The sequence below is a fragment of the Chiroxiphia lanceolata genome, chromosome 12 (assembly GCF_009829145.1).
Source record: "Chiroxiphia lanceolata isolate bChiLan1 chromosome 12, bChiLan1.pri, whole genome shotgun sequence".
NCBI classification, from domain to species: Eukaryota; Metazoa; Chordata; class Aves; order Passeriformes; family Pipridae; genus Chiroxiphia; species Chiroxiphia lanceolata.
In genome coordinates, this window is record NC_045648.1 from 19,916,260 (window position 1) to 19,930,432 (window position 14,173).

Below are 14,173 nucleotides of genomic sequence, written 5' to 3' on the forward strand. Positions count from 1 at the left end.
TGTATCTGCTGAAATGAATATAAATTGAGTTCCAGCTCTTGATTAGTAATCTATACAGCTGTGAGCTTGAACTCTGTAGAATCTGGGGCTTTTGCAATTCAGGAGGGGGGGAGGTGGACAATTTCAACAATAATAAGAGGCGTTGGTGAGCCAAATTAAATGGCTGATGATAATTGTGATAGTTTACAAAGGATGATGTTATTTACAAAAGCTCCTTTTTGCTCGGAATCTGACGTCTTCTCCCATGAGCTTGCTTATAATTCATATTCCACTTTAATATGCCTGCAAAATGTGCTTTCTTTCTGTATATGTATTATTTTTAGGATGTTATGTTTCCTTGGTGCATACACAATGAGCCTGAAATCCTGTAGGAATGTGTTTAATTTGAAAGTTTTATCCTCTGGGCCTGGTTAATTCAAACAGGAGGCTCAGAGCGGTGCTGCAGCGCCGGCGAGAACGCGGGGATGGCAAATCCTGCGCACAAAGGCGGCAGAGCCCGCGCTGGAAGGGGCCACTCTGCTCAGGAGCTGCCTCCTGGAGCTGCTCTGCTCCCTTCTGCCCTCTGCCAGGCCTGGGAAATGAACCTTGGGTCAGCTTTGCTTTCCCTTGTGCCCTGAGCATCCTTTCTAGGCATGACAGCCCTCCCAGATCCTCTCTGATCCTGCCTGCCTTCCCTGCTGGGGATGCGATGCCCAGGCAGGATTTCAGGAGGGTTTGGTGGCGTCTTTTAAAGCTGCAAACCCCCCCCCAACAACAACAACTGAGCAGTGGCCAGTTCAGGCCCCCACCCTGCTGGTTTTTTTTTTGGTAGGTGGAAGGAGTAAGCTGGCTGAGAGCAGTAAGCCATGTTTGAGTGTGCAGGAATGCCAGAGCCGAGGAATTCCAGTGTGCAGCCTGCTGGAAAGCGCTGCTGGCTCATGGGCAGCAGAGGGGAACGGGCCTTGCAACGATGGCTGGGGAGAGAAATGAAAGGCATTTTTTATAATACCCTGGGCAGCACAGGCAGGATGTTATGTCTGGCTTGGGCTGGGCTGACGTGGTGCCTCAGATTTTTTTTTCCTCATAACGCTGGAAAAATACCTATGAAGGAAATTCAGAGATAGAAATGGAACAAAATTAAAATGAAAAGCAAGCTTTATATTTCGCAGTGAATAATTTGCAGCATCTTTCCTCAAAGAAATTGGGCTGCCACTAGAGATACAGAGCAAGCAGCATAAAATTTTCTACAGATTCATAATCCACTTGAATATCCAAATTATGGCAGCGCCATGCTGTGACCTGGGAAAAGGCACAGTTGTGGCAGCTGTGGGGTGGGGTTGGGAGATGCCTCCAAGCAGCTCAGCTAAAGGAGAATTTCGACTGTGTGTTAGAAAAGAGGAGGCAGTAGGGTGGAGAGAATGGATGAGAACTTCTGGCCTGTAGTTGGCCAAGGAACATCTCCAGGTTTGCACACACTGACGCAGGAAGGGAAGGTATCAGTTCCTTCCTTGAAAGGAGATATGCATTTTCTGGAGAGTCATGTGTCCTTCTCTCCAAGTAGTTCTGGAGGGTGGAGTGGGTCTTATTACTTTTGCATTGCTGCTCATGAGCGACTGGAGTTCAAACTTGATCCTTTCTGGAAAGGAGGTGCAGTCAGATTTTTCTCTGGTGTCTCTGATGCTGACCCTGTCTTCAATTCAAGAGAGTACTCAGACCTGTACCCTTCTCAAAATATGTCTGTCTTCACTTGGACTTGATGCAAGATGCGTTTCCTTTCTGTTTGAAAACTGCACATTCAGGCCCTGTGCAGTCCTTCCCCTCCGTGGGATTCACCACTCACACCCCAAAAGATACCCTCTGTTTTTAGAAAGAGCCAAGAAGTGTGTGTGCATGGAGGAAATCCCAACCAGTGCCATACACCTGAGAGTGGCTGTAGGCTGTCAACTGCCTCATTTATTTCAGTGTATTAATAATGCAAGTCCCTGAGGGTGATTATTGTCTCTGGAGTTTGCCATGTGCAAGTGCTTTTCTATCCAATGAATTCAGTAATCAAAGTCCCACTGGCAGGGCTAATGCTGAGCGGCCCCTGGCTTAGTAAAGATAATCTGTGGTTTTGGGGTTTTTTTCCTTTTTTTCAGGCTGAGCCTTACATTGCCCAAGAATTTTTGTGTCCCTGCTACTGGTTTTCATATGCTGGTTTCCAGATACGAAACTAAGGCTCTCTAATAATTTTAAATATTAAGAGGTAGAAGAGAATGGAAAAGCCTCACCATTATATCTGCATCTTGCTTAAAAAGAACCTGCTTTGTCTGAAGAAAGAACAAATTGTTCATTTGAGTTCATTGCCTTCTTCAGCTTTCAGAAGTCGCAGGGAAAGAGTTACTCCCCTTGCTTCCCTAGGAGTGTACACTGGGATTTCTAGCTCACATTTATTTTGCTGAGACTTTGGAGTCAAGTTTTTATATGTAGTTTTTGATGTAGGACCTAATTAGGCGCTACACATCTTAATACTTTTTGCTACATCTGCATTAAAGATGGCATTGCATATATTTGCATACAATTTACATTTAAAAGTTAGCCATGCTGTGTGCAGTAATCATTTTAACAAAGTGCCATTGACAGTCAATATACATACGAAACAGGTGGGGGTTATGGGAATAAGCACACAAAAACATACGGGTGCACACTGCTGGCCTTGTCAAGCAGCCTTGAGAAATCTGGGACTCTTTTTTAGCATGATTAGGTTTTTGGGGATATTTCCCACAAACAAATAAGCAAGAGGAGCTTAAAGATTAGAGCTCCTGCTTTAACAGGAACCTGCGTGTGCCAGGCTGGGACCTTGTTCCAAGGCTCCAACACGACACATAAATCGTGGTGTGAGGGGCATCACCAGCCGGGGTGCCCACATGTGCCACTCGTTTCTGGTGCTTCAGCTTCGTCCCACTCTGAATTGCAGTGGCAGCTGAAAATCACGTCTCTGGGAAGGTGGGAGGTTATTGCATTTTAGTTCTGGCAGGTAACAGATAACTAATTTGTTTTCAGAAGTGCTGCCAGTGGTCAGTGGTGGAAAATCCTGAGGGCTTTTGGGTGTTTTCTCCTGGAAGCACACGAGGTTGTTCAACTTTTCGTTTGTCTCGGATCTGAAAAGGAATCTGCTAGCAGCAGGAAGCCACAAAAGAAATGGAGTTACCTTGCAGGGCAGGGAATCTGTGTGTGTTGACACTTAGGCCAAGCATTTAGTCCACGAGAAGCAGATTTACATCTGAACAGTCCATTTAAAGAACACATCAGCAGAAGCGTCTGTGTTTTACTTGGCAAAAGTCGGTCTTTTTGTTTGTTTGTTTGCTTAGGGGGATCAAGATTTCTCATGTCATGATTACGATGATGTCAAAACCTTTTCAGGTTTTTAAAAAAGCATGAAAAGAGCTTGGATTGAGTCGCTGGTGCTTAGGCTGGTAAAGATCAGACAGAGGCATGTTCTTTTCAGACAGACTTCAGAGCTGATTCTCTGAGGTGGAAACTGGGAGTTGGACTTTCATGCTACCGATGAGTTGTATGAAGTAGCAGAGTCAAATGTTAATTTATGTCTCGGTGGTTAAGTAATAAGAAAAATCAAGAAGGATGAATAAAATCTTCTACAATCTCTCATCTACAGGCAAATAATTCTACTTCTTTGCATTTACTTATCTGTCTGCTTTCATCTGTGTAGACATCACAGGCAGCTGAGGTTTGGCAAGTAGGCAAGCTGATGAATTCAGGATTTCATTTTGCAATATTGAAGTTAACTGGCCTTTATCCATTGTCTCGGTCAGATGCTGTAGAAACGTGTTCCTCTGCTGGTTCGGGGACAGAATGAATCCTCCCTGCTGTGGTACTCCCAGAGAAATGGGAAGGGTTTCTAAATCATGCAGCCTCCTAAACCTGGTGTCACTGGTTTCAAATCAAATACATTTCCTGTAACAGCCATGAAAATGTGGACAGTAATACTTTGGATTGTCAGGGATGTGAATTTTATATCTTCAAAAGCATGTGCGAGTAAAGGTTTTCAATGAGGTCAATACTTCAGAAATATTGAAGTCAAGGATTTTTGTCTGTTTAGAACTTTCCTTCTCCCTTCTCTGTGCTGTGCTGCCGTTTCTCTGCAGACAATGCAGCACATGTATGGGGGTGTGATCCCTGCTCTGCCTTCCCAAGTTTAGGACAGCATGAAGATGTGAGTTGACTCAGCTCATGGATCTCTGATCTTTTGTGGCTGAGGGAAAACTTGTCTGAAAATAGCTGGGTTTGCTCCTAAAAAAACCCCAAACCCCTACTTCGCGTTTAAGTAATTTGTGTATTAACTTTGTGCTTCCTGACATTCCCAATTTTTTTTTATAGCATCACCTCATCCAAAGCAATCAAAGAGCTTTTTCCATAGAGGTCCTTTTCAGACAAAAGGCTTTCAGAGCAGCTTTTCTGTAAGTGCATTCTACACCATATGAATTCTGTAAAAATAAGTTCTGAGTATGATTTTCATATCTGCTTAGTAAAATATGAGCTTGGTTTCAAATCCCATGAACTCTGAAGTGGTCCCTCCTTGGAGAGGGCTCTTCTGAGGTAACATTTCTGCTTTTATATTTACAGACAGACATTCTAATTATCTGGCTGATGATAATGAATGTGTTGCTTATAACCTATTCTGTGAGGGTTGAAAAAGCTGGAGGGTGACTGTAGATACTGCTCTTGTCTTAAATGATGAGAAACTAAAACATAAGAGAAGAATGCAGAAAATGGAGCATAAAAAATTAATGTTTTACTAATGAAAATCTTCCAGATTAAGCACAAAAAGGAGAGGGAAAAGGAAAAGAAATTCCCATAGTAAACAACTGAGAGGTTTGAATCCAACACAGAATGCTCTATGTATAATTGATGATTAGAATTTATTTTGATTGCACTGCTATTTTTCCTTTGTACTACCAAGGCTTAACTGCACTGTAAAATTTGTCAGAAAGGAAATGAGTGGCTTTTGGGTTTCTGTTTTTCAGGACATGTAAACACCGAATCATTGTGGGTTTTGTCACCTGGAGAGGGGTTTTTTTGGATGATTAGTTAACATGAGTTGGCCATAGCTGTTGATGCCAGCTATAAATAGTTAGTTACACTGGTATTTAAAGTGCCATCCTCACAGATCGATTTTAGCAAAGCCCTGAAATCAATTAGACCCTTCCTGGCATTCAGATACTGTTGCAGACAGCCAGCAGGCTCAGGCAGGTGCCTTGTGTGAGGTGATACTTCCGTTGCATTTTTCTGTCCTTCCCGTTTTTCAGTGCTACCATGTGCCTGGGAGGATTGGAACCACCAATTCAGGCTTTGGTGTAGGATTTAGGAATTAGTAGTGAATTCCCCCAGAGAGAGGATGGGCTGATTCCCAGGAGCTGCTTGAAGACTTCCCAGTTTTTGCCACTGTATAAAGGACAAAACTAAGGTCTTTGAAAGTCCTTCTAGGGAAAGACAGAATATATGGGAGAGAAGGAAAGATTCCTTCCAAGCTCAATTATCAAGGGATTCTGTGGGCATTGAGGTGGCCCTGGGCAACCTGAGCTAGCTTTGAATTTAGCCCAGCCTTTACTGGGCTGTAGTGAAAGAAAATTTGTCTTCTTACAGTTTTTATAAATGACACATAACGTTTTTCAATGTCACATGGCTCTTTTTGAGTGAGAACCACTGTTCCCACTGCAATTAGTGGGGTTTATTTGGACTTATCACTAAACAGCCTTTGGCATTTAATAGCAAAGGAATGTTGTTGTTGCTGTAGCACATGCGCTCCCAAATGTTGGAAATATGGTGGCATATGTTCTTTTAGTGCATGTTTTAAGAATTACTATTAACTTTTAAAAGGCAATATTTTGAAATTGTGAGAAATTAAGCACAAAATCCTGTGAATCTTTTGTATTCATTTCATGCACGGTACAGAGATCCTTTGGGAATGCTGCCATTATTTCATAATTGCATTGCTTGGCTGTTACTCATTTAAACAGAGAACTACATTTTTCCAAAATAGTTACTCTGACCTTTGGGCAATTACCATATGGCTTGTCAAATAGGTGCTCAGCATTCTTTAGCATATTGCCTCTAATGCAGTCTGATGTGCTCGTAATACTGGGTGAAAAATTAAATTTGTGGTGTGTTCAGTCAGTCTATGCAGCATGCAGATCTCTGAGAGCTGGGGATAAATGTGTCTGTGGAGGGGGAACTGCAAGACTGTGCATCTAGTGGAGCTGGAATGGAAAGTAAGAGAAATCTCAACAATGATTTGTGCTTAAATTTATGCTCTGAAACGATAGAAGCAGGCTAAGCTGGGAATTTGTAAAATACTTGACAGCCTGTGCATTACCAGTCAGGGAGTATTTTAGAAATCAGTTGAAATAGGGAGGTTTTACATAGCTGTTTTCTACTTTTAGCTGTTTAATGCTCAAAGTTGTTCCATGTTTAGTGATGTGGATTTGGGTTCAAAAACAAGTAATTCTAAAATTTACCATGGAGAGGAAATGACTTACAAAATTGTGCTCAGGAAATGAGAGCACTGTCAGTTTATTGCATGTGTTGGTCACTCAGGTAAAGCCTCTGGACATGTTTTGGGTTGTAACACACAGTTGCATATGGAGACATTCTTCCTAAAAACTCCCAGGGAGGCAAGGTAGCAGTGTTTGCAGTTCATGTGTTGTTTGAGCTGCCTGCTTTTATTTATTTTCCTTTCAGTTCTGCAGATTAGTAAACTAGTAAACCCTTCATCGTGGTCTGACCTGCTATAGATGTGTCTTTCAAAGCATTTCAGCAAATATATCAAAATGCAAAGCAATGCTGGCAAAGGAGGACTTGTGACCAGATTCTGCTCTGGTAGAACACTTAAAGACCCAGATTGGATTTTTTAAATCTACTTCTATTCATCATATCTTGCTATTCTGCATTTAGTCTTATGGTTCTTTTATAGGCTCTGAGCTTTGAAAAAGGCCTTGTAATAATTTTAACGTAAATTTTATCCTGTTGCCTAAAAAAAAAAAGACGGAAACTGTGGCGAAGGGAATGCAAATAGTGTTGTTCAGAATTCAGCAGTTTGAGGCTTTTTAGCACCACAGTTAATTTACTTGTGCTTTCTACCCAATGGTTTGATGTATGCATCAGTTTTATTAAGATCACTCTGGAGCTGGCTTGAGAGAACTCTGCTTGATCCTTGCACCTTGCATTGCCCCAGGGCTTTTTCCAAACAAATGTCCTGACTAATGCTTGTTGAGGCATTTGCAGGTATCCAGGATTATTCAGAAGCATGAGTAGCCTTGAGGAGGAGAAAAGGTCACAAGCTCACTCTACAAAACAAGAAGGAAAAAAAAATGTATTTTTGCTCGTTAAAATAGTGGAAATTCTTCTTTGCCTTCCTATTTTCTTCCGTGTTTAACAGCAAATTATTCTTTGCTCTGTCAAGAGACGCTGTCAATACAAGTGTGAATACAATAGGTCATTTACAAGACAGAAGAAATCTTGGAAATAAAGAAGAGAAAAAGGTGGTTTTCTTGTGTGTTATGGTGTGAGTGCCTGTGAGACATTCAGAAGGGTTGGAAAATTTCCATGTTTTGTTCTGTGTCATCTGCAAAGGAGGACCCTGCAGGTCCAGGGCTGTCCAGAGGCTTGAGCCATGGGTCTGTGGTGTGCATCAGAGAGAGGGCAGTGCAGGCTCCTGGCCAGGGGGGATGGAACCCTGCACAGATGGCCTGGAGGCACAGCAGGAGAAAATATCACGGGCAAGTAAACATTGTATGGCAAGGGAAATAGGGAAGGGAAATCCTGGTCAAAGGGAGGAAAATACATTTGTCTTCCTTCCCTTACTAATCATCTGGTGTTCCCTGTTTTGGGTCAGTGTGGTGTTATGAAAATGCATCAGATCAGGTCAGTGGTCCATCTGTTTGTCTGTGACAGCACCATTTCAGGAAAAGATACAAAGACCCTACACAGCACAACAGTTCATGTCTCCCTGCTGTCAGGGGCTGCATTAATTGTCTGTACAACATCCCAGAGTTTATCCTCATCTCTTGGCCTTTGGGATGACCTGTGGCAGTGAGTTCTGCCAGCTGTTCCCTGTCTTCAGCTGGGTCTCCTCATGTTGTTTTCTGTGTAAAAGAATAAGCAGTTATATATTCTGTACCTTCCATAAACTTCCAGTGTTTCATATGTATTTCTGTCCTACTGGATGATTTCTTTTCAGAATTAAGGTGCTCAGATTTCTTAAGCGTATGTGGTTTCCTACAATGAAGTTCCGTGATGCAACCATCATGACTTTTGGGGTTTGCTCCTGCTGCAGCTAGAAACAACCCTTTGTAAACCTTTTTTTTTTTTCTGTGTGAAAAACTTTAGAATGAGGGAATATGTTCTTTATGAGTGGTATCATGATACTTTGAGATTTTTAGAGTTAAAGCCAAAACACAGAACAGAGCACAGTAAGTACAAAGCTTGTTCCACTAGAAACTGGGTGTGTGCCTCTGGTTTTACTTCTGTCCTAGTGTGAGTGTTCTTCCTCCCTGCTCTCTGCTTCCTGCCTTCTTTCCCTGCCCTCCCTCAAACCCCACTGTGCACAGTGTGCCAGAGCCATTTCATCTGGTCAGCCTTTCTTGAGCCTCTGGATTTCAGGAGCAGGGCTGGCTGTCCCTGGAGGCTACAGGAGGTGAGGCCCATCTCTTTAGTTCAGAGAAGAATCCTGCTTACCTCTGACAGCACCTTCTCAAAAACGCCTTCCACACAAAATTAGAAGCTAGGAGGAGTGGTGTTGTGTGCCAAGGGAGCAGGGGATAACAGGCCTTAGAAATCCAGGCATCTGTTAATAGCTCTGTGACCAGATTGATAACGTGACTTTGTGAAAGGCTTATGACCCGTCTCTGTCTCCTTTTCTGCTACTGGAAAATGTGTAAATAATACTTTTCTCACCATGGCTTCTGTGGCTTTATTGAGGCTTAATTAGTAGATGCCCACAATGCATGGGGAAAAAAAATTGCCATGTTTTCCAGTTAATTGCAGTGATGTGCTCAGCGATGCCTGGAGCCTGTGAGCTCACCCTTCTGAGAGCTGTCTGCATTGGCTGCTGCCAAGTGTTGTCTTCAGGTCTCAGATTTATGAAAACTCACAGCTGAATTCCTTATGTTGAATATTGCAAAAGATTTGAACAAACTACTTATGATGTCTGGATACCCCTCAAGATTAATGGTTAATCCAGGATCTAGCAGAGACAGTCTCTTTTCTTCCATCTGGTATATCCATTGTCAAAGTTAACTTGAATTTCACTCCATAAGGACAACTGATCAGATCAACAACTTGCATGGAACCCATGTACTGCTGTTAGTTTGCAGGTGTGTGTGTTCAGGTAACAGCAATTTCTTTTGCAATTAATCATCTTTGTTCATTAAATTTCCATTTTGAGAATATCAGTTGGGCTGAATCGGTCAGTTGTTAGAAACTGCAGAACTTGTGATCCTCGTTGGTCTATAAATGTGGTTTTGGGTCATCTGCATTACAGCCATAGCCAAAACCTCCAGAGGTCTGGGTTCTCTACTGACAACAGTACAGCAGGCAGGGAGGGGCTCTTGGTGGCTGTGGCTGAGGAAAGCATCAGTAATGGCATTGACTTTGCTCCTGTGTTGGGCCGAGTGTACATGCAGCAAAAAAATGTGCTTTCTTTCCTAACCCTCCCCACTGCTGTCCTGGAATGTTACTTTTCATTCCAAAACATTGTCCCATCTGCTCTTTGCCCTGGCACACCCACCTTTCTCACCACTCCCTGTTGCTGATTTGGGAGTGCAAGTCCAAGTGTTTGGATGCCCACAGTATTCAGGGATCAGCAGCTGCCACCTCTGTGAAGCAGAGGAATCAATATGGATGTTGACTGCCTGTTTCCAAGTGTCTCCTCTTGGATCTGCCCATGGAAAGCACTGTAATGCAGAGAGGTGTGCCCATTTCCCTTGTTGCTACAGCTCCCTGCAGGGAGTGGCAGGTTCTTTGAATAGGTGAATAAAATAAAAAGATGTGGAGGAGGGATTGTCAAATGCTCCAGGGTGCTCTTCCAATACAGGAGTCAAGAAAGACACCAGTAAATACAGCACAGAAACCAGTGGAGCTTGCTGTAATCCTTGTGAGGTGGTTTAAGAATTGTGTTTTGGGTTTCAGCAGTGACTTTGTCACTAGTAACGGAGGAGGAGACCAATGTGATGATCCAGGAGCTGCTGTCTGAGCTGTGACGTGGAGGAGACTGCTTTTGCTTTCCACATTTGAGGGAGGAGGAAGATTAGCATTGCTGATATTACCCATGTGCTACTCAGGGGTAGAAGTGATGTCTTTTTATGGCAATCTCTGTATAGGATTTCTCCATACGAGAAAAAAAATGTAACAAGGGCTGCACTAGGTCAAATGGAGCCCAGTATCCTGTCTCAAACAGTAACCATATGTCTAAACCATTTGATATCAAATCAGGCATAGTCATTTTAAATTCAGTATGAGCTTTCTGAGGAAATGGAAATTTCCTTCCTTTTTATGAAACCTTTTCTCTATTTCCTTCTGTGTTTATTCCTTTAGCACTTTTAGAGGCTCTCTGATGTTCAAGATGAAATTAACAGGATTCCCCCTGCTGTTCCTATTGAATTCAGTTAATATAATGAGTTTATTGTTAAATTAAACAAAATAAAGCGTGCCATGTGGCAGAAATACCACTGAGATCCCGTAATTTCCACCTAATAACCAGTGTCTGTACTATGAGGTTATAACATACACACGGTGTATGTGTCTGTCAGACATGTTAAATATCTTTCATAAAAACTTTGGCCACATAATCAGTCAGAAACAATGTGCCTGTGGCCCAGAAGTCAGTAATTTTATCTCTAGTACAGTAAATTAATTTCCATGGGGCTTTCTTACTTGACCTGTGTATGCTTTAAAATTCACAAGGTGTTTCCATGACTCAGGTAACGTGTATTGTCTTACTGGTTGCTAAACCCAAATATTTTTGAAGAGTTCTGGCTGAGGCTGCTGCCTCAGGGGGGATTCGCTCTGATGTTTATGATCACACCAAGGGGTTCTGGAAGGGGCTGGCCCACACCTTCTGGCAGCACCAACCACCGCCGTCCCTACTTGTCCAGCATCTCTATTTTTGAATTCTCTTCTGCACCTCTGCAGTTCCATCCTATTATAAAGGAAGTTTTGTCTTTTTTAAATTAGATTGTTTTGTTCTACCATCTGTTAGTTCTCTGCCCACAACACTCACTATCCGTAAGTTCTCTTATGGTTTTTATTTTGCGTCTCCTCTTGTGGCCAAATGCAAAAGCGAGCTGCAAACAGCATGTTTGTGTGTTCTCATGTTAATTCAAATATCCCAGAGCCTCGAGGTCCTGGGACACTGATATCCATCAGTGACTGCTGGATTTGTACCAAGCGACTGTCACTACACAGCATTATACTTGATTGTTTCTTAATTTAATTTTACACACTCTTGTTCTTTCATTTTTTATTTTTTCCCCTCTGCTGTTTTCTGTGATATGCCTGTGAGAACTGCAAAGATTTTTGGCCTTGAGACTTGTTCAGACCTGGAAAGATTTGGTTTTGTTGTTTGTTTAACTTGGTTCTGATCTCGAAATGAGACAGGCCTGGTTGTGGGTTTGTAGGGTTGTTTACATTTCGAGAGGATTGTAGGGCTTGGATTTTGGTCCATCACTAATTGAAATCCCATTAAACGTAATGCCTGCTTTTGATGAATTTAAATTGTTGTTTGGTTGGTAACTTCACTCTGAGACATGGGGCTTTGGTGCTCAGTAAATGCTTGCGAGGCATGTGCCTGTGTGGATCAGAACCCGAGGTGATTGCATAAGCCCCTCTGAAATGAAAGTGCTGAGTTACTGCTGATGCTTGCTCTTGGAAGGGAGTTTATTTAACGTTTGGAAACTAATGTGTAGCTAATGTCATTACCATTCTGTCAGGCTTTATTTTTATAAAGTACTGAAAAAACCGCCATACTAAAGCACTACTTCTGGAAAGTTATTTTTCTTTCCTGTAAAAGACCTCTACAGGTTTCATGTGTTTTACAAATTTTCCATCAGTGGAGTGGCACAAACATATTAACTCTTAACACTAGAGGGTTGCTATTCCAGCTGCTAAATGGTTTGAAACATTAAATGTGATACGGGAAGTCGCTTTTCCAGTTTCTTAAGTGTTTCTAAATCTTTGATAGATTTTTTTTTTTTTTAGATTCTTACCTCTCTTGCCCTCCCCAGGAATCCATCTGCAGCTCAGCTGCTCACCAAAGGCCTTTGCAGTCAAGACCTGTTTAGATTTTGCTCATGAAACCAAGTGTGAAATCTATGGCCACAAGCCAATCCCTGTCCCATAAGGCCGAGATTGCTGAAGTCTCGGAAGCTGAAGGAAAATTAAGGAGGAGAACAAGCCTGGATATTTATAAAAGCAGATCTCCACATGAATCATGGATTATTTGCAGGTCGTCTCCAAGTGATTTACATCACGCTGTAAGGTTCTCTTTGCCTCTTGACAGGTTCAGGGCTGCTGAGAGAGGAGTGTGCAGAGTCGGGAAAACGAGGCTTCTGCTGCTGACCTGGTCACTGGTGTGCTGGGAGGCCGTGGGTGAATGATCTCACCTGTGTTTGTCTCAGCCCCCACACGTAACTGGGGTGATATTTTTCTAATATGCAAAGACCAAACTTGTTGGCAGTAGTAGTTAGAAGCTGGCTTGCATCGTGGTGATTTGGAGTGTCAGGTTAAAATCACAAGTGTGTGATAAATCACAGTAACCCATGGAAATATGTTACGGGGCATCCTCAAAGGAGCTTGGATCCATGTGAAATACTAAGTGTTTTGTCTCTAAAGTAGTATCGTCAGTTCTTTGGGGCAGGTATTCCTCACCTCAGGCTGGTACAGTGTGTACTCCAGCGCAGCACTGGCATGTTACCATCAGTAAATAAGTTTTTCAGGTGCAGATCTCCAAGTAAGAGGGTGCTGAGCCTGCAGGCAAACAGGTCAGGTAATGTGGAGAATTCTACAGTATCTGAGTGATGAGAGATTCAGTTATGTTCTATTTTTCTCAAAAACTTCCTCCCCAGACCAAGTCTATCAAACAGCCTTGCCAAATTCCCGGTTATTGCCATGGAAATCATGCTGTTTTACTGCTTGAAAATAGCACACTGCATTATGTGTGATGTGGTGATACGAGTGTTTACACAGGAAACCACAGCGCAGGCTGGAAACAGGAGGAGGTTTTGAATAGGGAATGTTTCACAAGAAATCTTGGAGCATGGATGCCTGCCTGCTCACCTACCCAGACCTGTCATTCTGTACCTGCAGCTACTTCTCTCTTGGTGAAGTTTTGGCTCTTGAAAGAAACCTCCTTGGCCCCATGTGGTTGGTCAGAAATGGTCAACAGGCCCCTGCTCTGTTTCCTCTTTGAGTAGAAATGTCCTTTCCTTTCTCTCAGAATTTAAGGAGTTTTATAGGGTTTTTTGTGCTTGATCCTTCTTAATTCCTTCTATATTTTTTTCCTTTCAAGCCTTCTTCCTCAGCCCTTGACAAGGACTGCTCTCTGTGGTTCCTTTTTTTGTGAAATTAGGAAATTCACCGAAGATGTTGCTCTTAATTCATAAGAAGGCAAGGGTGGGTGAACTGATGTGGCACTTGTTTTTATTTACACCTTCTTCGTGGATGTCGTGTGTTTGTTCTTCTTCCTCATGGGGGGGGAAAGTAGTAGGTGGAGCAGCATCAGCAGGTGAAGTATTTATTTGAGGGAGAAACTGCCTCAAGGAATGTGATGCCTGGAAAGGGAGTGAGGCGCAGGCAGTGCGTGGCCCCTTCTCTGTTAGCTCAGCTGAGGACAGACAGGAGAGAGCTCCTGAGCCAAACTGGGGCTCCTGGCAAACACCAGAGCGGGCTCAAAATACCCCTGCGAGTGAGTGAGACAGTGGTACAGTTGGAGGTGTGACAACCCACACAGAGCACTCTGAGCAAGTGTGCTGGGGAGAGTGTTGGGCTTATCCACTGTTAAATAAGACAACGTGTCTACTCTGAGACAGGAGGAAGGATGGAGTTGGCATGGAGAGCAGAGGGCAGGAAGAAGAAGAAAATCCTGCTCCAAGGTCACCTTTTACCACAGGAATGGGAGATTGAAGAGAACTTTCTTGCTGCT

The 14,173-nt window shown here is 42.8% G+C and overlaps 1 protein-coding gene across 3 annotated transcripts in view; it reads left to right on the top strand.

Annotated features, from left to right (window-relative positions):
- RORA (RAR related orphan receptor A) overlaps positions 1-14,173 on the top strand; it is a 358,029-nt gene that overhangs the window by 106,341 nt on the left and 237,515 nt on the right. The window contains exon 1 of one of the 3 annotated variants that reach the window (XM_032700480.1): positions 6,227-6,248. The exons of the other annotated variants lie outside the window; for them this stretch is intronic. Within the exon in view, the coding sequence (XP_032556371.1) occupies positions 6,242-6,248 (7 nt within the window). The 5' untranslated portion in view covers positions 6,227-6,241. Of the gene's footprint in view, positions 1-6,226; positions 6,249-14,173 lie in introns of those variants that run through there. 3 annotated transcript variants of the gene reach the window in all.